The 24220-nt window shown below is 42.8% G+C and overlaps 1 protein-coding gene across 6 annotated transcripts in view; it reads left to right on the top strand.

Moving 5' to 3' along the window:
* PHACTR1 (phosphatase and actin regulator 1) overlaps window positions 1-23655 on the top strand; it is a 508271-nt gene extending 484616 nt beyond the window's left edge. For all 6 annotated transcript variants that reach the window (XM_073631073.1, XM_073631075.1, XM_073631076.1 and 3 more), the window contains 3 exons: window positions 15759-15899; window positions 20018-20094; window positions 22472-23655. In XM_073631073.1, coding sequence (XP_073487174.1) covers window positions 15759-15899; window positions 20018-20094; window positions 22472-22487 — 234 coding nt within the window. In that variant the 3' untranslated portion in view covers window positions 22488-23655. The remainder of the gene's footprint in view (window positions 1-15758; window positions 15900-20017; window positions 20095-22471) is intronic.
* Window positions 23656-24220: the final 565 nt, after the last annotated feature.

Genomic DNA, 24220 nt, shown 5'->3' on the forward strand with positions numbered 1-24220 from the left:
TTATGGAAAAATGTCTGTGAACCATCTGCTATACTACATAAAATAATTTTAAAATTGGATCTGGCTGGTCACTGAACAAATGGTTTAAGCAATTGATAAACAAGTATGGTCAATGACTTTTTGGTGTTAGATATTAAAGGGGTTGGCAGAAGGTTTTTTATCTTAATGCATTCTATGTTTTAAGATAAAAAGTATTTTGTGTGCAGCAGCAGCCCCAGCACCACCTGACACTTACCTGAGGTCCCTCTCTGTCCAGCGATGTCTACGAGTGTCTCAGCCATCCGAGATTCTCCTTCCTGATTGGCTGAGAAACAGCAGCGGTGCCATTGGCTCCCGCTGCTGTCAATCAAAGTCAGCTAGCCAATCAAGGGAGAGAGGGGGCGGGCCGGGTCAGGGCTCCGTGTCTGAATGGACACAGGGAGCTGTGACTCAGCTTGGGTGCCACCATAGCAAGCTGCTTGCTGTGGGGGCACTGAACAGGAGGGAGGGGCCAGGATCATAGAAGAGGGATCCGAGAAGAGGAGGATCTGGGCTGCTCTGTGCAAATCCACTGCAACAGAGCAGGTAAGTATAACATGTTTGTTATTTTTATAGGAAAAAAACAAGGCTTTACAATTACTTTAAAGCTTAACCACTTGCCGACCGCCGCACGACTATATACGTCGGCAGAATGGCACGGGCAGGCAAAAGGATGTATATGTACGTCCTTGCCTGCCCGCGGGTGGGGGGTCCGATCGGACCCCCCCCCGGTGCCTGCGGCGGTCGGCAAATCTCCCCCGGCGATCGGAGGTGAGGGGGAGGCCATCCATTCGTGGCCCCCCCCTCGCGATCGCTCTCAGCCAATGGGATCATTTCCCTGCCTCTGTATTGTACACAGAGGCAGAGGAAATGATGTCATCTCTCCTCGGCTCGGTATTTTCCGTTCCGGGCCGAGGAGAGAAGACTGCAATGTGAGTGCACCAACACACTACACACAGTAGAACATGCCAGGCACACTAAACACCCCGATCCCCCCCCCCGATCGCCCCCCGATCGCCCCCCGATCCCCCCCCAATCACCCCCCCCCTGTCACAAACTGACACCAAGCAGGTTTTTTTTTTTTTTTTTTTTTTTTCTGATTACTGTATTGGTGTCAGTTTGTGACAGTTACAGTGTCAGGGCAGTGAGTGTTAGGCCCCCTGTAGGTCTAGGATACCCCCCTAACCCCCCCTAATAAAGTTTTAACCCCTTGATCACCCCCTGTCACCAGTGTCGCTAAGCGATCATTTTTCTGATCGCTGTATTAGTGTCGCTGGTGACGCTAGTTAGGGACGTAAATATTTAGGTTCGCCGTCAGCGTTTTATAGCGACAGGGACCCCCATATACTACCGAATAAATGTTTTAACCCCTTGATTGCCCCCTAGTTAACCCTTTCACCACTGATCACTGTATAACCGTTACGGTGACGCTGGTTAGTTTGTTTATTTTTTATAGTGTCAGGGCACCCGCCGTTTATTACCGAATAAAGATTTAGCCCCCTGATCGCCCGGCGGTGATATGCGTCGCCCCAGGCAGCGTCAGATTAGCGCCAGTACCGCTAACACCCACGCACGCAGCATACGCCTCCCTTAGTGGTATAGTATCTGTACAGATCAATATCTGATCCGATCAGATCTATACTAGCGTCCCCAGCAGTTTAGGGTTCCCAAAAACACAGTGTTAGCGGGATCAGCCCAGATACCTGCTAGCACCTGCGTTTTGCCCCTCCGCCCAGCTCGGCCCAGCCCACCCAAGTGCAGTATCGATCGATCACTGTCACTTACAAAACACTAAACGCATAACTGCAGCGTTCGCAGAGTCAGGCCTGATCCCTGCGATCGCTAACAGTTTTTTTGGTAGCATTTTGGTGAAATGGCAAGCACCAGCCCCAGGCAGCGTCAGGTTAGTGCCAGTACCGCTAACACCCACGCACTGTACACCTCCCTTAGTGGTATAGTATCTGAACGCATCAATATCTGATCCGATCAGATCTATACTAGCGTCCCCAGCAGTTTAGGGTTCCCAAAAACGCAGTGTTAGCGGGATCAACCCAGATACCTGCTAGCAACTGCGTTTTACCCCTCCGCCTGGCCCAGCCCAGCCCACCCAAGTGCAGTATCGATCGATCACTGTCACTTACAAAACACTAAACGCATAACTGCAGCGTTCGCAGAGTCAGGCCTGATCCCTGCGATCGCTAACAGTTTTTTTTGTAGCGTTTTGGTGAACTGGCAAGCACCAGCCCCAGGCAGCGTCAGGTTAGCGCCAGTACTGCTAACACCCACGCACGCACCGTACACCTCCCTTAGTGGTATAGTATCTGAACTGATCAATATCTGATCCGATCAGATCTATACTGGCGTCCCCAGCAGTTTAGGGTTCCCAAAAACGCAGTGTTAGCGGGATCAGCCCAGATACCTGCTAGCACCTGCGTTTTGCCCCTCCGCCCGGCCCAGCCCAGCCCACCCAAGTGCAGTATCGATCGATCACTGTCACTTACAAAACACTAAATGCATAAATGCAGCGTTCGCAGAGTCAGGCCTGATCCCTGCGATCGTTAACAGTTTTTTTGGTAGCGTTTTTGGTGAACTGGCAAGCGCCAGCGGCCTAGTACACCCCGGTCATAGTCAAACCAGCACTGCAGTAACACTTGGTGACGTGGCGAGTCCCATAAGTGCAGTTCAAGCTGGTGAGGTGGCAAGCACAAATAGTGTCCCGCTGCCACCAAGAAGACAAACACAGGCCCGTCATGCCCATAGTGCCCTTCCTGCTGCATTCGCCAATCCTAATTGGGAACCCACCACTTCTGCAGCGCCCGTACTTCCCCCATTCACATCCCCAACCAAATGCAGTCGGCTGCATGAGAGGCATTTTTATGTCCTCCCGAGTACCCCTACCCAACGAACCCCCCCAAAAAAGATGTTGTGTCTGCAGCAAGCGCGGATATAGGCGTGACACCCGTTATTATTGTCCCTCCTGTCCTGACAATCCTGGTCTTTGCATTGGTGAATGTTTTGAACGCTACCATTCACTAGTTGAGTATTAGCGTAGGGTACAGCATTGCACAGACTAGGACACACTTTCACAGGGTCTCCCAAGATGCCATCGCATTTTGAGAGACCCGAACCTGGAACCGGTTACAGTTATAAAAGTTACAGTTACAAAAAAAGTGTAAAAAAAAAAAAAAAAAAAAACACAAACAAAAATATAAAATAAAAAATAATAGTTGTCGTTTTATTGTTCTCTCTCTATTCTCTCTCTCTCTATTCTCTCTATTGTTCTGCTCTTTTTTACTGTATTCTATTCTGCAATGTTTTATTGTTATTATGTTTTATCATGTTTGCTTTTCAGGTCTGCAATTTTTTATACTTTACCGTTTACTGTGCTTTATTGTTAACCATATTTTTGTCTTCAGGTACAGCATTCACGACTTTGAGTGGTTATACCAGAATGATGCTTGCAGGTTTAGGTATCATCTTGGTATCATTCTTTTCAGCCAGCGGTCGGCTTTCATGTAGAAGCAATCCTAGCGGCTAATTAGCCTCTAGACTGCTTTTACAAGCAGTGGGAGAGAATGCCCCCCCCTCCACCGTCTTCCGTGTTTTTCTCTGGCTCTCCTGTCTCAACAGGGAACCTGAGAATGCAGCCGGTGATTCAGCCAGCTGACCATAGAGCTGATCAGAGACCAGAGTGGCTCCAAACATCTCTATGGCCTAAGAAACCGGAAGCTACGAGCATTTTATGACTTAGATTTCGCCGGATGTAAATAGCGCCATTGGGAAATTGGGAAAGCATTTTATCATACCGATCTTGGTGTGGTCAGATGCTTTGAGGGCAGAGGAGAAATCTAGGGTCTAATAGACCCCAATTTTTTCAAAAAAGAGTACCTGTCACTACCTATTGCTATCATAGGGGATATTTACATTCCCTGAGATAACAATAAAAATGATTAAAAAAAAAAAAAAATGAAAGGAACAGTTTTAAAATAAGATAAAAAAGCAAAAAAATAATAAAGAAAAAAAAAAAAAAAAAAAAAAAGCACCCCTGTCCCCCCTGCTCTCGCGCTAAGGCGAACGCAAGCGTCGGTCTGGCGCCAAATGTAAACAGCAATTGCACCATGCATGTGAGGTATCACCGCGACGGTCAGATCGAGGGCAGTAATTTTAGCAGTAGACCTCCTCTGTAAATCTAAAGTGGTAACCTGTAAAGGCTTTTAAAGGCTTTTAAAAATGTATTTATTTTGTTGTCACTGCACGTTTGTGCGCAATTGTAAAGCATGTCATGTTTGGTATCCATGTACTCGGCCTAAGATCATCTTTTTTATTTCATCAAACATTTGGGCAATATAGTGTGTTTTAGTGCATTAAAATGTAAAAAAGTGTGTTTTTTCCCCAAAAAATGCGTTTGAAAAATCGCTGCGCAAATACTGTGTGAAAAAAAAAAATTAAACACCCACCATTTTAATCTGTAGGGCATTTGCTTTAAAAAAATATATAATGTGTGGGGGTTCAAAGTAATTTTCTTGCAAAAAAAAATAATTTTTTCATGTAATCAAAAAGTGTCAGAAAGGGCTTTGTCTTCAAGTGGTTAGAAGAGTGGGTGATGTGTGACATAAGCTTCTAAATGTTGTGCATAAAATGCCAGGACAGTTCAAACCCCCCCAAATGACCCCATTTTGGAAAGTAGACACCCCAAGCTATTTGCTGAGAGGCATGTCGAGTCCATGGAATATTTTATATTGTGACACAAGTTGCGGGAAAGAGACAAATTATTATTTTTATTTTTTTTTTTTTGCACAAAGTTGTCACTAAATTATATATTGCTCAAACATGCCATGGGAATATGTGAAATTACACCCCAAAATACATTCTGTTGCTTCTCCTGAGTACGGGGATACCACATGTGTGAGACTTTTTGGGAGCCTAGCCACGTATGGGACCCCGAAAACCAAGCACCGCCTTCAGGCTTTCTAAGGGCGTAAATTTTTGATTTCACTCTTCACTGCCTATCACAGTCTCGGAGGCCATGGAATGCCCAGGTGGCACAAACCCCCCCCCAAATGACCCCATTTTGGAAAGTAGACACCCCAAGCTATTTGCTGAGAGGTATAGTGAGTATTTTGCAGACCTCACTTTTTGTCACAAAGTTTTGAAAATTAAAAAAAGAAAAAAAAAAATTTTTTTTTTGTCTTTCTTCATTTTCAAAAACAAATGAGAGCTGCAAAATACTCACCATGCCTCTCAGCAAATAGCTTGGGGTGTCTACTTTCCAAAATGAGGTCATTTGGGGGGGGGGTTGTGCCACCTGGGCATTCCATGGCCTCCGAAACTGTGATAGGCAGTGAAGAGTGAAATCAAAAATGTACACCCTTAGAAATCCTGAAGGCGGTGATTGGTTTTCGGGGTCCCGTACGCGGCTAGGCTCCTAAAAAGTCCCACACATGTGGTATCCCCGTACTCAAGAGAAGCAGCAGAATGTATTTTGGGGTGCAATTCCACATATGCCCATGACCTGTGTGAGCAATATATCATTTAGTGACAACTTTGTGCAAAAAATAAATAAATAAATAAATAAATTGTCACTTTCCCGCAACTTGTGTCAAAATATAAAATATTCCATGGACTCAACATGCCTCTCAGCAAATAGCTTGGGGTGTCTACTTTCCAAAATGGGGTCATTTGGGGGGGGTTTGTGCCATCTGGGCATTTTATGGCCTTCAAAACTGTGATAGATAGTGAGGAGTAAAATCAAAAATGTACGCCCTTAGAAATCCTGAAGGCAGTGATTGGTTTTCGGGGCCCCGTATGCGGCTAGGCTCCCAAAAAGTCCCACACATGTGGTATCCCCATACTCAGGAGAAGCAGCTAAATGTATTTTGGGGTGCAATTCCACATATGCCCATGGCCTGTGTGAGCAATATATCATTTAGTGACAACTTTTTGTAATTTTTTTTTTTTTTTTTTTCATTATTCAATCACTTGGGACAAAAAAAATGAATATTCAATGGGCTCAACATGCCTCTCAGCAATTTCCTTGGGGTGTCTACTTTCCAAAATGGGGTCATTTGTGGGGGTTTTGTACTGCCCTGTCATTTTAGCACCTCAAGAAATGACATAGGCAGTCATAAATTAAAGACTGTGTAAATTCCAGAAAATGTAGCCTAGTTTGTAGGCGCTATAACTTTTGCGCAAACCAATAAATATACACTTATTGACATTTTTTTTACCAAAGACATGTGGCCAAATACATTTTGGCCTAAATGTATGACTAAAATTGAGTTTATTGGATTTTTTTTAGAACAAAAAGTAGAAAATATCATTTTTTTTCAAAATTTTCGGTCTTTTTCCGTGTATAGCGCAAAAAATAAAAACGGCAGAGGTGATCAAATACCATCAAAAGAAAGCTCTATTTGTGGGAAGAAAAGGATGCAAATTTCGTTTGGTTACAGCATTGCATGACCGCGCAATTAGCAGTTAAAGCGACGCAGTGCCAAATTGTAAAAAGTGCTCTGGTCAGGAAGGGGGTAAATCCTTCCGGGGCTGAAGTGGTTAATCAGTATTAAACCCAAAAGCAAACATTTATTATCTTGCAGATTACGAATTCTTAGATGTGATGGCTGCATTTTGTTTTTTTAGGCTTTTTTTTAATTTTATTTTCACCTGGTGATCCAGCCATAAATCTGTTGTTTTTCAAAAGAACAAGATGTCCTGCAGATGCATGAGTTACAGGGATGAGACAAACCATTTAGCACTGACAAGGGTGCTTACAATGAACAGCTTTTATTTATTTATGTAAAATCTTTATCCCAAAAAGCAAAAAAAAATAAAAAATGTTTGCTGTATTTGCTTATAAAGTATTAGTTGGAAAAAACAGCAAGAAGCGCCAATCTAAGTGCAGTATCATGAAACTTTAATGAGATAATTATAAACGGACAAACAGCCAAATGGCTACTAACAAAGATGAAATAGGTTAAGGCAAGGACAAGTAATGGGTCCAGGGACGTCCTCCTCAGATGTGGGCAAAGTGCATGGTGCAGGTTCTCCTGGAAGCGCTTTTTTTATATATATATATATATATACATACAATTTTTCTATATATATATAATTTTATTGACTATCACACCCTGGATGTTTTTTCACATTTACTTTGGACTCTTTATATGCATGTTTGTATGTTCTAGCGCCATTTATCCTTTTTTGTAAAGTATTAGTTGGAGTTTGGCTTCAAACTGTTAATTTATCAAAATCTGCGAATACATCTAACTCTCACCTCCCCTCAGATTGATAATGCTGCTGTCCAAATGTGCCCCCAGTGCTCTTTTATCCACTCTAAAGGCCCGTACACACGATCTGACTTTTTGACAACAAACATGCAAATTAGCTGTTTTGGAGCAACATCCGACCGTGTGTACGCTCCATCGGACAAACTTTTTCTGTTTTCATCTGACTTTTGTTGGCTGTGCGAACGCACAGTCCCGAGGCATGCTGGGACTGTGACGTCATAAGGGGGCGGGGTCTCCAGGTGACATCACCCATGCCTATATAAGTCATTGCGAGGTGCTCACACAGCATTACAGTGGGAGAGAGCGTCATGTCAACATGGGAAGAAGAGAAGAGGGAAGAAGACAACGAAGACAGGGCCACCGCTAGCAAGGGAGCTGCAAAAGAGCAGAAGATAGCGGAGGAGCCCGGCAGAAGAACCGGACACCGGGAGAAGAGGCCAGAGAGAGCGGAGAAGAACCGGACACCGGGAGAAGAGGCCGGAGAGACCCCCGAAGTCGGAAGAAGACCCCGGAGCTACCTAATAAATTACTGTAAAAACCTGTGTAGTGTGTTTTTTTATTGACACTTTTTTCCCTAGGTGAATGGGTAGGGGTACGATGTACCCCATACTCATTCACATAGGGTGGGGGGCCGGGATCCAATAAGGCCCTGCCCGCAGACCCCGACAACCAACAGCCAGTGTTGTCGGGAAGAGGCCCTTGTCCTCATCAACATGGGGACAAGGTGCTTTGGAGAGGGGGGGGCCGCAGGGCGTCCCCCTCCCCCAAAGCACCCACTCCCCATGTTGAGGGCATGCGTCCTGGTACGGTTCAGGAGGGGGGGACCCTCGGATAAGGGTCTGGTATGGATTTTGGGGGGGGACCTCCACGCAGTTTTTTCGGCGTAGGGGTTCCTTAAAATCCATACCAGACCTAATGGCCTGGTATGCCCCTGGAGGGGAACCCATGCCGGTTTTTTAAAAAAATTTGGCGTGGAGTTCCCCCTCATGATTCATGCCAAACACAGTGCGGATCCCCGCACCAGTGTGCTCACAAGGTGTCAATCTCGCTGATAAAAGCAACAAAATTGACACAATATCAGACAATACAGAAGTTGACCAAAGGGTGGTGGTAAAGAGCTGAAAAAACACGTGATTTGGTGAAAGTTGGCTGAAAAAGTTCTGCCATGTATATGCAATACAAACTTATGGCCAACGCCCCTTGTACAAAAATCCACAGAAAAGTTTGTACAACGTCCTATCGTGTGTATGAGGCTTTATACAGGAGGTATGTTACTGGCCAGACCACCATTTAAAAACAGATAGAAAAAATGCCTAAAAAAAGAAAACTATTGCAGCCATCACATCAAAGCATTGGTACACTGCAATATATTAAGTCAACTGTGGGGTTGAACTGCTTTGCTATATAATGAAAATTGTTTACCCTTTAATTGCTAAAGGGCAATATGGATCAATAAAAAAGATAATTTCACGAAGCCTCAGAAGAATAATTGTTAAAGCTTTTAAGAGTGAAAAGACAAAAGGATTTCTAATTACTGAGGCTTACATCACTAATAGAGCATTTTAGCCATGAAAAAAATGGTATCTTCTCCTTAATAAGGGGAAACCTGCAAAAATAGGTACAAGAACATGCTACAGTATCTCACAAAAGTAAGTACGTCCCTCAGATTTTTGTAAATATTTTATTATATCTTTTTCTGTGACAACACTGAAGAAATGACACTTTGCTACAATGTAAAGTAGTGAGTGTACAGCTTGTATAACAGTGTAAATTTACCGTCCCCTCAAAATAACTCGACACACAGCCATTAATGTCTAAACCACTGGCAAAAAAAGTGAGTACACCCCTACGTGAAAATGTCCAAACTGGGCCCAAAGTGTCAATATTTTGTGTGGCCACCATTATTTTCCAGCACTGCCTTAACCCTCTTGGGCATGGAGTTCACCAGAGCTTTACAGGTTGCCACTAGAGTCCTCTTCCACTCCTCCATGACGACATCACGGAGCTGGTGGATGTTAGAGACCTTGCGCTCCTCCACCTTCCGTTTGAGGATGCCCCACAGATGCTCAATAGGGTTTAGGTCTGGAGACATGCTTGGCCAGTCCATCAACTTTACCCTCAGCTTCTTTAGCAAGGCAGTGGTCATCTTGGAGGTGTGTTCGTTATCATGTTGGAATACTGCCCTACAGCCCAGTCTCCGAAGGGAGGGGATCATGCTCTGCATCACTATGTCACAGTACATGTTGGCATTCATAGTTCCCTCAATGAACTGTAGCTCCCCAGTGCCAGCAGCACTCATGCAGCCCCAGACCATGACACTCCCACCACCATGCTTCACTGTAGACAAGACACACTTGTTTTCGTACTCCTCACCTGGTTGCCACCACACATGCTTGACACCATCTGAACCAAATAAGTTTATCTTGATCCCATCAGACCACTGGACATGGTTCCAGTAATCCATGTCCTTAGTCTGCTTGACTTCAGCAAACTGTTTGCGGGTTTTCTTGTGCATCATCTTTAGAAGAGGCTTCCTTCTGGGACGACAGTCATGCACACCAATTTGATTCAGCGTGCGCCATATGGTCTGAGCACTGACAGGCTGACCCCCCACCCTTTCAATCTCTGCAGCAATGCTAGCAGCACTCTTACGTCTGTTTCCCAAAGACAACCTCTGGATATGACGCTGACCACTTGCACTCAACTTCTTTGGTCGACCATGGCGAGGCCTGTTCTGAGTGGAACCTGTCCTGTTAAACCGCTGTATGGTCTTGGCCACCATGCTGCAGCTCAGTTTCAGGGTCATGGCAATCTTTTAAAAGCCTAGGCCATCTTTATTTAGAGCAACAATTCTTTTTTTCAAATCCTCAGAGAGTTCTTTGCCATGAGGTGCCATGTTGAAATTTCCAGTGACCAGTATGAGAGAGTGAGAGCAATAACACAAAATTTAACACACCTGCTCCCCATTCACACTTGAGACCTTGTAACACTAAGCCCTCATGCACACAGGCTGTTAAAAAAACGTTATGAAAACGCCAGTATCTTTGCAGTGATTTTTTTTAACTTTTTTCAGCGTTTTTCAGCGTTTTTGCAATAGCGTTTTTGAGCGTTTTTGAGCGTTTTTGAGCGTTTTTCCGCGTTAGCGTTTTTGAGCGTTTTTTTTTTTTTTCAAATTTTTTTTTTTTTTTCAATGGATCAAAAAACGCTAAAAAACGTTGGTGAATGACGTTTTTGAGCGTTTTTGAGCGTTTTTCAGCGTTTTTCAGCGTTAGAGCGTTTTTACAGCTGAAAAACGTCTCTCAGAACCCACTGGTCCTGGGTTTTTTTTTACAGCTTAAAAACGCCTATGCCACTTGCAGCTCAAAAATGCCTAGGTGGGCATGAAGCCATAGACTAACATAGACAGGCCTTTTTAAGCTGCAAAAAAAGCTCAAAAAAGCAGCTGTAAAAACATCCGTGTGCATGAGGACTAATGAGTCACATGACACCGGGGAGGGAAAATGGCTAATTGGGCCCAACTTGGACATTTTCACTTAGGGGTGTACTCACTTTTGTTGCCATTGGTTTAGACATTAATGGCTGTGTGTTGAGTTATTTTAAGGGGACAGCTAATTTACACTGTTATACAAGCTGTACACTCACTACTTTACATTGTAGCAAAGTGTCATTTCTTCAATGTTGTCACATGAAATGATATAATAAAATATTTTTAAAAATGTGAGGGTTGTACTCACTTTTGTGAGATATTGTATATAATCCTCAGACAAGCAAAAAAAGCTAGACTAAGGATCTGAAAGCATCTCTTGCACTTGATGACAACCATGTTCATGAAGAAAAATCTTGCATACCATTGGAATTCATGCAAAGTTACCGCTACTGCTAAAAAAAATTGCTGCTTTTCTTAAGCTTGCTGAGGTTCTACTGATGTTGTACAGCACTACAAGAATAAGGTTCTGTGGACAGATGAGCAGAATGAAACTTCCCAAAAATAATTATCAACTGGAATAATTTAATATACAGGAATGAACCAGAACATTCCCCAGCCGCTGTACCAGTCTCATCAACAACTATAGAGTGTTTTGAGGTTGTAATGATTCACATTCTTGTTCCCTAGTGTTCTTTGTGGACTAACCATCTTTCATTAAATACGCAACAGTGTTATGCGTATTGTCTGTTAAAACAAAAAATGGCCATGTTTAATATTATGACTCAAATGACGATCAGATCACATTTTAGGAGACATGCAAACAGAAATCCCTAAGGGTACCCAAACTTTTTTCTCACAGTTGTAATGTGGTGTTTTCGGTGTTCTAGCTGAGGTTTTGCTTTATATTGTGGTAAATCTGCTGACTAAAATAGACCGCTATGTGCCATGCATCAGTGGGGTTGACCCTCCTCCAGACTGAAAACTGGCGACTCAAGTTTGCCGGATCTCTTAGTAAGAAACTTCAAAGTCTTTCTGCAACAAATATGTAAATGAAGCTATGTTAAGAATGAAGAAAATAAAAAGCATGCTGTACAGTTCAACAATACCTTTGAACATTTTTTTGTAATATGCAATTATATATAACACGTTTTAACTGGTCCCTTCTGGTTTTTTTTGCTAAATAAAGCCAGCTTTCTGTCACTCCTAAAGCCTTTTGAATCAGTACATGGAAAAACAAGTTACAAATAGAGATGAAAAAAATTCAAAATGAATCCAATATAACAACAGCATTGCAGTAAATAGTAATAAAATACAGATACCATTAACCACTTAAGGACCGGAAGGATTTGCCCCCTTAATGATCAGGACATTTTTTGCGATACGGCACTGCGTCGCTTTAACTGACAATTGCACAGTCGTGCGACACCGTACACAAACAAAATTGACTACTTTATTATTAGAATTTTCTTACTAGTAATAGCGGCGATCAGCAATTTTTAGCAGGACTGCGACATTGCGGTGGACAGATCGGACACTTTTGACACTTTTTTGGGACCATTGATATTTATACAGCGATCAGAGCTAAAAATAGCCACTGATTACTGTATAAATGTCACTGGCAGGGAAGGGGTTGACACTAGGGGGCGATCAAGGGGTTAAATGTGTTCCCTCGTGTGTGTGCTAACTGTGGGGGGATAAGACTGCCTGGAGGAGGAGACCGATCGCAGTTCCTAATCTTTAGAAGCAGCAGATCTGTCTCTCCTCCCCTGTTTACATTGACAGATCTCCATTCTGTCTCTGTCAGGAGCGATCGCGTGTGGCCGGCGGGCAGCGTGATCGCTGGCCTTGCCATGTGTATCAGCTCCGGCGTCACGCCGGGGGGGGCGTGCTTCACCTCTGATGGCGTGCGCACGCCCCCTACAGCTCTTAAAGTGCCCGATGTACAGGAACGGCAATTCGCCCAGGAGAGCCAACCTGCCGCAGTATAACTGCGGCGGCTGGTCCTTAAGAGGTTAAAGCAGAATTCCAGGTACGGATATTTTTGCATAATTATTGGTCCATCTTGAACCAATGTAAATATGCACGTTTTAAACCTCACCAATTTCTGTCGAAGTGAAGAATCACTGTAGTAGTCACTGCTACTACAGTAATCCTCGCTATCTTCTGGCTCCTGTGCCAAATGGCTGCCCTGCTGCATAGCAAACACAGGGGGTTGTTCACTCGGCATGTGCACCATTCTGAAAATGCCTTGTGTTTTTCTCAAAGGATACAAGGCGTTCTCTGGCGTTGGGTGAGGTGGTGTGACATCACTGCTCTGCCTCTCCACCTTGTCCAATCAGAGAATACTTTGCGTTCATTGAGGAAAAAGCAAGGCATTCTCTGTGTGGAGCCTGTGTTGAGCAGGGGCTGCTACAGCGATTCTCCGCTTCCACAGAGATCAGCCAGGTATGCATACTTACATTAATCCACACTGAACTAATGTAACTATGAAAAAATATCCATACCTGAAAAAGAGTTTTATTTAGTTCTATGAGAGTTATAAGAAACAGATAGGGTAGTTTTAATTTATCATTTTTAAATAACCCCTCTGCTATTATATATCCTTGCCTGCAGCAGAGAGGGGGTGGCGTTGCTAGCAGGAAAGACACGTTTTAGAAGGAATACTGGTACTGAACACAGGATGGACACATAAATGGGCCAGCAATGACACTGAGTTCAAGTCCATGTTATATAATTTTATAATACCTAGTTTGATTAGTGGCAAATTAAGAGAAAAAAAATGACTTGTGTGTCACTGAGTTTGGTAGAAAGTTTGTCTACAGGTAGCACAGAAGATAGAGTGGTGCAGTCGCTCAGACAGATAGAGAGGCAGCAGGATGATGATCAGATGCAAATAAACAGAGTCCAATTTCCAGACAGGTAAACAGAGCTAAGAGAGACACTATAGCAGAGGTAATGGGCTGATGATCAGAATAAGCACTGGCAAGCTGGGTACAAAGTTCACAGAAACTTGCAGAAAATCACAGAAATCAATTAGGCCATGCACAGTGAGACGAAATGCAACCTTAAACCTTCTAAAGGTTGGGTAAAAGGTCTGAGTTAAGGTCAGGTGTGCAAATCAGAGACCTGCACTTAGGCCCCTTTCACACTGGGGCGGGGGGCGGCATCGGCTGTAAAACTGCGCTATTTTTAGCGCCGCTTTACCGTCGTTTTAGCGGCGGTATTCGGCTGCTAGCGGGGCGGTTTTACCTCCCTGCTAGCGGTCGAGAAAGGGTTAAAACCACCGCAAAGCGCTACTGCAGCAGCGCTTTGCTGGCGGTATAGCCGTGCTGCCCCATTGAGGTGTATACACCGCTCCTTCACCGCTCCAAAGATGCTGCTAGCTGGACTTTTTTTTACCGTCCCGCCAGCGCACTGCTCCAATGTGAAAGCCCTCAGGGCTTTCACATTGGAGACACAGCAGCGGCTCTTTCAGAGCGCTTTGCAGGTGCTATTTTTAGAGCTGTAGCGCCTGCAAAGCGCCCCAGGGTGAAAGGGGTCTTAGGGTTGCTACCTGTCCAGGATTCACCCAGACAGTTCGGGTTTGGAATCATGCGTCAGACTGTCTTGAAACCCGGACACATTATTTAGACTGGACTATGGCTTCCCAGCAGGGTTGCTGGCTGCAGTTGTCTAAGCTGAGAGTATCTATTACTCTTTCACAGCCCTAAAGCCAACATTAACAACCCCCCCCCCCAAACACACACACCTATGGGAGTGGAGAGAGGGCTCAATTTGCACCTCTTCCCCCCACCCCTACTATTCTGTGTCTGCCCACACTCCAAATTTCCAGCCCCAACTTTTTCTGAGGCATAGCACCGGGGATTGAAGTCCAGCAGCCTCAGATACATCTAGATGAGAGGTGCTGACTGCCAAAGAGTGAATGAGCTCACCACCTATCCCTGTCTGTGACTGAAGTCTCCCTCTTCTCTCTTCTGCATCTGAGCGAGTACACTAAGGCAAATCAGGGTTCTCAGGTCACCCCTTACATCAGAGTTCCCCTTTACACCAGAGGCCACAGTGTTTCCCCTTACATCAGAGTCTTCTCCGTACATGAGAGTTCTCAGTGTCCCACCTTAAATCAGGGTTCCCAGAGCATCCCTTATGTTAGAGGCCCCAGAGTTCTCCCTTACATCAGAGTCTGCAGAGTCCCCCCTTACAATGAAAGGGAACTCTGTGAGTTCAGATGTAAAAGGGGAACTCTGTGGATCCAGATGTAAATAGGGACTCTTGTTATTAACTTCATATGATTAGAAATGTTATTTAATAGCAAAATATATGTATAGTTTATACTATAAAAACAAAATGCCGTGCGCCAGTAAAGTGTTCGGGTTTGACTTGAAGAAAAGGTGGCAACCCCACTTGCACTGCGATGCTGAGCTATGGACAGCAGATGAGAAAGCTGAAGGTTGTGCCCAGTGAGGCCCAGTGAGGTTTGGGCTTCCAAATTTTTCCATTTGATACACTTCAGTGGAATAGGAACAAGGGTCACAGCGGTTGCCCTGCTGCAGAAAGTCCATAAGGTTCAACTTCAACAAGGTTATAGAATGGATTCAAAGGAGCACCTTTAAAGGTTGTGCAGTTATATGTAAATCTCCAGCATTCAGACCTCAAGTGTGGCCCCTGGTGTATTATGACAAGAAGACTTCCTGATATCTCTATGTTGATGGTCAAGTGACATTATTACTAATACTGTATAATATTTACCACCACTAGACACAGGGAGTAGAAATATATCATTCATCTTATGAGTGATGCGGGTTGCTTACATGCAATACTTTTAGGACCCTTTTGTGTGCTAAAAGGATGACAGCATGAAGCTGACACTTCTTGTGTGTGACATACATCTCTGCTATGACACCTGTCAGCAGTACACCTGGGCAAGTGCAAGTTATAGAAACCTAATTTAAAGATAATATTCACAGTTAATCTAGCATCATACTGAGTGATATCTATGTTACACTTTAACAATGCATTTTTTACATCTGCAGCTCAGTCAGAGGCCAACAGTGGAGGAACTACGTGAGAAGAAGATTCTGATACGTTTCAGCGATTATGTGGAGGTTGCAGATGCACAGGACTACGACAGGAGGGCGGATAAGCCATGGACTCGTCTCACAGCCGCTGACAAAGTTTGTATCTTTAGCAAACAAATTATTCAGTGTTAACAAAGTTTAGGTTCTCTGAGTAACAGAGCATTGCTATGGAAATCACTAGGAAATATTAAGCAATGCAGGCTTTTAAAATGTGATCTGCCAGTTTATTAAAGTGGAAATTTACCCATAACAACTTGATAAAAAAAAAAAATGTTCTTTAGCAAAGAACATACATTCCACATTAATAGCTATACCACCAAAATGAGTGTGTGCTGTAAATTGCCTCCAGCATTGCTCCTGTTTCTTCTTGTCAGAGGCTGCCATTTTGCTGAAGCCCAGAGTCCCTTAAGAGCAGTAAAATCATAAAGTTGATCTAAACCCTCCGATTAAATAGCTTCAAAAAACAGTTACATTCCTGGAAGGCTGGGATTGCTAACTGTCACATTTGCTTGTGCCCTCAACCAAACTGTCAAACCATCAAATGGTTGGTGTCATAACTGATCACATGTGCAGTACCCTGGCAGTTGGCAGATCAAACAGAAGCAGCTTCCTTGACTGTAAAGAATAGGAGGGTTCAATTCCGCTTTAAGGGCCCCTTCACATGGGCTGTCCGATCGGGTCAGCCTGTCAGTTTTTCAGACGGACCTGATCAGACCCGACATTGTCCTTTATGGAGCGGCGGATGTCAGTAGGATACATGTCCACTGACACCTGCCGCCATCCGATCCAATCCTGTCCGCCAAAAAAAGACGGATGGTGGTCCTATTTTCCACCTGTTCGGTGGATCGGATGGAAACAGATAGGCGGTTCATTTCCATCTGATTTCCCTATAGAGGAGAGTGGGACTGTGTCTGCTCTGCATCGGTGAAGATCAGTGGAGTGATCCAATGCTGAGCAAGCGGATTCCATTAAGTGGAGGTGCCCGTGTTAAAAGGGCCTAAGGCTGTCAGCAGATTGGCCTTTACAACATTGGCAGTGCCTAAGAATAGGGAGCAGATGAGCACAGGCAGAACAGGGTGCGACAGTGTATTACTGGATTTTAAACAGTATAAGCACTTATTTTTAATGTTTTATATTGCTTTGCCTGCAAAAGGGACCAGCCTGAAGTCATCTAGCAGGACTTAATTTACTGACTAAAGTTCCACTTTAACCTCTTAGCGTCGGCGCCTCCAGGCCCTTTAAGAGGTTTATGATGCAGGGAGGCGGGCACGGCTTAAGATCACATAACTGCCATGATTGGCTGTCATGGTGTCACATGGTCCGGAACGCAAGCGAGCGCTCGCCAACTTTCGGTTAGTCGACGGTAACTGTACTGGGTGCATGCAGCACGCACACTGTCAGCATGAGTACAAAAGCAGCTATTCATGCAAATATGCCGCCCCTTGGCGCTAAGGACCAGACGTTGAAAGGCTGCATATTTGCGTACTGCCGGCGCCAAGGGGTTACCCATCTCCCTACCTGCACTCTATCAAAACAGCCACCAGGGGTAGTAGTTATCTGATTGGATGTTTTAAAACGTCCTTTTTTATACTCTTGTGCTTGCATCAAGAAATTGCATGGCACAATATTATGGTTATTTCAGTGGTATAAGGAAAATTCTCACCAAAAATGACTTCAAGATAAACATTATTCATTTCTGTTCTTGTACCTTTATTCCTAGATTTAAAAAATGCAAAATGGAGGAAGGAGTTAATTAGGTTAACTGAGTGTTAACATGATATAAAAATCTACATGACATAGTAAATGCAGTGCAATGATACTTTACTTAATGACTATCTGCAGGTGTTATTTTATACAGGAGTGGCTGCATTTTGAATTAAATAATCAATAAAAATGTGCAAGCCTTGGTTAGGTTAGTTGAATCGAAAGCAGATAATACCACTCCAAGCGTCCGTCTCCGCACACGCCACGGTTGCATCAGGTACCCGTCCACAAGTGAGTCCTCACTACATTTGTAGTGTGTCAGGAAACATGGGCACAACACACTGATTACATTACTAGACTAAAGCCTGGTAACAACTATGAGCTTTTACAGCTCTGGTCGGAGCCGCTGTACTAATGATCTGTTGTTCGTACAGCGATCTCCTCTGATGAGCTTTTGTGTTCTGACAGGGGGACATCGTGTCCCCCCCCCACCCCCCACCCCCCCCGCCAGAACACTGTGATCAGCGCTCTCTGCCATTGGCGCTGAGAGCGCTGACCGAGAGTCGGTCAGCTGCTGGTTTTCCAGCATGCTCAGGCGGTTTTTGTTAGACCGGCTGGCATTTAGGCGGGCCAAATGTCGGACGGTTTTTATTGAACCAGCTGATGTCACCTGACATTCGGCCCTTGTGTAAGGGGCTTAAGGGCTACAAGTGTGAGAGCTGAAATGGTTAATAAACAAAGAGTTGTGTTTTCCACTTACAGGCAGCAACCAGATTTAATCTTTAATTAATGTAATGTAGTTAGAACTGTAAACGTTGCAATTGTTTAAATATATGGGTGAGCTGAATAAAAATAAAACATATGCAGAACGTCTCTGCAATACATGCACATTTCTCCATCTTTTGCCTCTGCAAGCAGAGAAAAAAAACGTCTTGATTGTGCCAAAAATCCAGGGAGCTAACTTCCTGATGTTTGCTTTCAACAGTAGTTAGGTTAAAAAAAAAAATCCCACGCTTTGAACCTCTCACAGAGCACTGTTGAATTCATCATCCGAAAATGGAAAGAGTATGGCGCAACTGCAAACCTACCAACCTAAACTGACAGGCCGGGCAAGGAAAACATTAATCAGAGAAGTAGCCAAGAGGCCCATGGTAACTCTGGAAGAGCTGTAGAGATCCACAGCTCAGGTGGGAGAATCTGTCCACAGGACAATTATTAGTTGTGCACTCCACAAATCTGGCCTTTATAGAAGAGTGGCAAGAAGAAAGCCATTGTTGAAAGAAAGCCATAAGAGATCCTGTTTGCAGTTTGCGAGAAGCCATGTGGGGGACACAGCAAACATGTGGAAGAAGGTGCTCTTGTCAGATGAGACCAAAATTGGACTTTTTGGCCTAAAAGCAAAATGCTGTGTGTGATGGAAAACTAACACTGCACATCACCCTGAACACACCATCCCCACCGTGAAACATGGTGGTTGACAGCATCATGTTGTGGGGATGCCTTTCTTCAGCAGGGACAGGGAAGCTGGTCAGAGTTGATGGGAAGATGGATGGAGCCAAATACAGGGCAATCTTGGAAGAAAACCTGTTAGAGTCTGCAAAAGACTTCAGACTGGGGCGGAGGTTCACCTTCCAGCAGGACAACGACCCTAAACATACAGCCAGATCTACAATGGAATGGTTTAGATCAAAGTATATTCATGTGTTAGAATAGCCCAGTCAAAATCCAGACCTAAATCCAATTGAGAATCTGTGGCAAGACTTAAAAATTGCTGTTCACAGATGCTCTCCATCCAGTCTGACAGAGCTTGAGCTATTTCGGAAGGAAGAATGGGCAAAAAGTTCACTCTCTAGATGTGCAAAACTGGTAGAGACATCCCCAAAAAGACTTTCAGCTGTAATTGCAGCCAAAGGTGGTTCTACAAAGTATTGACTCAGGGGGGCTGAATACAAATGCACACCACACTTTTAACATATTTGTAACACATTTTGAAATCCATTTATCATTTTCCTTCAAGTTCACAATTATGTGCCACTTTGTTTTGGTCTATCACATAAAATCCCAATAAAATACATTTCAGTTATTGGTTGCAACATGACAAAATGTGGAAAATTTCAAGGGGTGTGAATACTTTTTCAAGGCACTGTAGCTTTGTCTCCACATCTCCATGAAATAAAAGGGGGATTTGTAGTCCAGCAGGGGATAACTCAAGCTGATGCTGACAACACTGCTCAGGCTTTTAGTACAGCAGAGGCACTGTGTTGTACTCACTACAAGAAGTTAGATGCTCCTTGGATCCTCTGGCAGGATCAACAGATATTATTCTATTTTTCCAGTGTTTTTAAAGCCAAAACATGGGAAAATGTACATGTGTACATTTACACTTAATATGTTATTTTTTTTAGGGTATACATTTCTACTGCTCATTGCCTGTGAGCATGTATTGCTTTTTGTAATAAATCTGGTGAAAAGGGACATATTTTTTAACATACTCTCTCTTGTCATTACAGGCAGCCATACGAAAAGAGCTGAATGAATTTAAAAGTACAGAAATGGAAGTTCATGAATTAAGTAGGCATTTAACAAGGTTGGTATTTATCAGTAATAGATACATATGGAAAGAACATTTCCAGCAGCATTTTTCACATAAGAACTCCTTGCATTGGCTATACTGATCACATTGGCTATAAGCTGAATGTAATAAGTTGCTGTGAAACAAGTTAATAAATACAGTAATGCTGCATTGCAGATGACTACTAATGTAACTCGTAAATAAAATGTACTGAAATGACTGTTATTTCACCAGAGGTTAGAAAGGTTGTATTTTTGGTATAAGGTATTGGAATTGCTAGCTATTCGTGGTACTTATCCCAAACAGTGTTGTAACCCATTATATATGGAACATTTGCTTTTGTTTTTGTCAGCAAAACAGCATGATAGCTGAACTTATATCCGTCACTGGTGTGATACTTCAACTGATAATGTTAGATTAACCTCCCTGGCATTATGATTATTTCAGATTTTTGCGTCTAAAAGCGGTACAATTATTTTGCATAGAAATTTGTCCACCAAGAGTCTAGTAGATATCCCAGGTATGATGAAGTTTGAAACACAAAATCATAAATTATAATATAATAAATAAATATAAAATAATTTTAAAAAATAATAATATAATAATAATAAAATAAATTTCCCCACGATTCACTATCACTCAATTCTGCAAGTGTTCTAATTTACTATCGCTGTTTTCTAGCTGGTCTAAAACCACTTTTGACGTAAAGGGACACTTTTTGGTATGGACAATCTTAAGTTTCCAGGCAGAAAGAACAGTATATATAATATAAAACTGCCTGCAGGGCATTGGACAAAGCATTGGGGACAAAAGGGATGTGAAATGATTTCATACAGTACTGTAATCTGTAAGATTACAGTGCTGTATGTGTTATGATTTTTACATTTTTGTTTTTTGAATTTGCTGCCAGGCTCCGCCCCCGTGCATCGCAATGCTCTCAGGGAACGAAGCCTGGCACAGAGAGGCTTCGGGAAGAGGACAGAACCCACAGACACTGCGGGGGGACATCGCAGGATCCTGGGGACAAGGTAAGTATACTGCACCAGGATCCTGCAATGCAATCCCGAGCGTGGCTCGGGGTTACCACTAATGGTGCTGAAATTTAACCCCGAGCCACACTCGGGAATACCATCAGGGAGGTTAAGTTTAAGGATAAGGGGTTAGGAGCATGTTAAAGTTAAGGGTTTCATTAAGTGGTTAAACCAAAGATTAGATTGATTAGGGTTAATTATTGGGTATGCCTCACCAATTTTATATTAAAAAAAGCAAATATTCCAACTTTACAGGGTTTTGATATATTTTAGTGAAACTTTTAGTAAAATAATAACTGGAATGGGTATTCTATTTGTTTTACTAAATGGAGCATCCAAGGTCCAACTGATATCTGCTGTTGTGATGTTGCTGAAGTTTCCTTCAGAAGTAGCTAGCATTTATGAGTAATTCAATCACCTTAATCCCATCACCTTGGTATGTACTGAGGCAGATGTTGATTCCCAGGAACATAATGGGAGTGGTGAAAGCTTGCAAAATAATTCTGCTCTAATTACATATTCCAATCCCATGGCGTCAAAAAGTCTGCAATAGGTGTTAAATCAACAGCGTAGAGATGTTAAACGTTATTATATGTGGGTGAAAGCTGGTCGCAAAGGCCCCCACTCCTGTTTAGGAGTGATTCCAGTTTTATGAAGATTAACACCAACTGTCGTCTACATAGAACAGGATGCTTTGCCAAAGTTTGAAACCTTCCATAATATTATTGGCCTTGACACACTACCTTACACCAAGGTGATTGCATTAAGGTGACTGAGTTACATGTATGTCTATAAGTGCTGAGGTATGGTCTTGACATTTGAGACACTGGGGTTGATTTACTAAAACTGGAGAGTGCAAAATCTGGTGCAGCTCTGCATATAAACCAATCAAATGTCAAAGCTTAACTGAATAAGCTGAAGCTGATTGGCTACCATGCACAGCTGCAGCAGATTTTGCACTCTCCAATTTTACTAAATCAACCCCACTGTCATTTAGGCTGAGGAAGCTACTTGATAAGTGGCAAAATGTCTTCAACATTGCAGAAATTATCTAGTTTAATGTAAGTATTACTAGCTATGCCATGCCCTGGAATATTAGAATCTTAAGATGTAACTTCAGAAATGTTTATTGAGCATTACATTTGTGGTATTTTCCTTGATATGGAGGAATGTTCAAAGGTTTTCATGTATAATTATTTTTAAGTTTTCTCATATAGCACAGCAGGTTTTTTCACCTAATAAAAAGAAAAAACTGCGAACAGACTTGTGGGAAAATTACAAACACAGTACTCTGTAACATTGTGCGTCACAAAGAATGTACACCAAGCCAACCTTTTTTTTGTATGTTTTCTGTTTTACAGGTTTCACAGACCCTAGCATTAAAGTTCTACTTGAATACTATCTTCAAAAAGGGAACCACAAAGTGCTGGGATATTTTATTTTCTCTTATACGTCAATGTAAATCTATGGAACTGCCTTGTTTCTCAAGAGAAAATAATGGCATTTGCATAGTCTTCATAGATGATCTCCATCTTCACTAGACCTTCTCAATGTGAAGCATTGTGCAACGGAAAATGTCAGCAGAAGTGTGGATTTGTCCAGTATGTACAAAGTGAACAGATGTTGTTCTTCCGTCGGTGCTTGGACGTCAACATCTATGTGTCGCTGTGTTCGATAGTCCACGTGAAAGGAAACGTGAAGGGTCCTTGAACCTGAACAAGCAGAGGAGTCCTGTGAAGCATATGTCAAAAATTCTTGATGCATTCAGCCAAATCTATATGGGCTTTGTAAGCAAAGAAGAGAGACTTGCACTACTTTTCCTCTGTAAAGCATTCCCAGTTCATGTTGCATCTTCCACGCCAGAGACTGGTTGGAAATTCTGAGCCTGTTGTGGTAAATGGAACATTTACAATGGAACATGTGCTCACTCCGCAGAATATAGAGAAATGACAGGGAAGGAATGGCCAGCAACATGTAGCTTTGCAGCTATTATCTGGCAACAAAATCATCATCATGTTCCGTAGCCATTAAGAGAGTAATCAGGGTCGGATAATAAAAGCTCACAGAGACATCAACCCATTTGAAGAACAAAAATATTCTTTTTTTTTTTTTTTTTTCAAATTACCTAAAGTGGTGTGGCCCGAATGTCAGTGTACTTAGGTTCTGAGTCTGCATACTTGGTTATGTGTATTTTGCACAGTGCATTTCATTGTACCATATTTCAATTGCATACAGTTCTTAAGTTGAGCAGGCTGCTCAATGTATTTTTGTTACTACAATTCTGTATCAGGAGGTGCAGTCTTGGTCGGTCCAAATTTTCCATTTTACATCCCACAATAATATTTTCCCAAAGGCAGATATTGATGGTGTTTGTCTTTGGGAATGTGGTGTCATTATATTGTGCCTGTTCTGTATAGACTAGGAACGACTGCAAAGACAGAGTCAGCCATTTCACCAGGTTAGACGTTTCCCATGACTGGGCCTGTTCATATAAACATGGAGTTTTCTTGTAAATTAAATAAACAAGAATATTTTTCAAAATCGACTTTTCGTTTATGCAAATATTTCTGGTGAATTACCATCTAATGGTGTCATTGTCCAAAAAAGTAACATATATCTCGATGCGAGTGTGTGTGTGTGTGTGTGTGTAAACATAGGTTTGATCAGATCCTATTAGACAAACATTTCTAATTGCAACTTGATGGGATATAATGCTACTAGGAATGCACAAGGGAAGCATAACAACACCTCAAGTACATTGCTTTTAGATAATACTGTGTATTTTGTGCATTGTGATCTGGGGTATTTTTTTAAATCAGAATTCTGATTTCTAGGAAGAAGAGCTATCAGGAGACTAATATCCCGCCAATTCTGCCACCGTCTATAATACAAACTTAAATAACAGGAAAGTCGGAAGTTCAGTACCTTGTTGTAGTCTGCTGTAAGCAAACAAGTTACATAGGAACCCAGCTCACTTTTCTCTCCCATTTATTGAAAGACATGACATTGATGATTAAATCCCACCCACTGGATTACAGTGCCAAGTACAAAAACACACTAGGGTTAAACCTGCATCTGGTAGAGGCAGCTTGTTTTGCATTTTGTGTGTG

This window comes from Aquarana catesbeiana, linkage group LG05, assembly GCF_042186555.1.
Source record: "Aquarana catesbeiana isolate 2022-GZ linkage group LG05, ASM4218655v1, whole genome shotgun sequence".
Taxonomy (NCBI): Eukaryota; Metazoa; Chordata; class Amphibia; order Anura; family Ranidae; genus Aquarana; species Aquarana catesbeiana.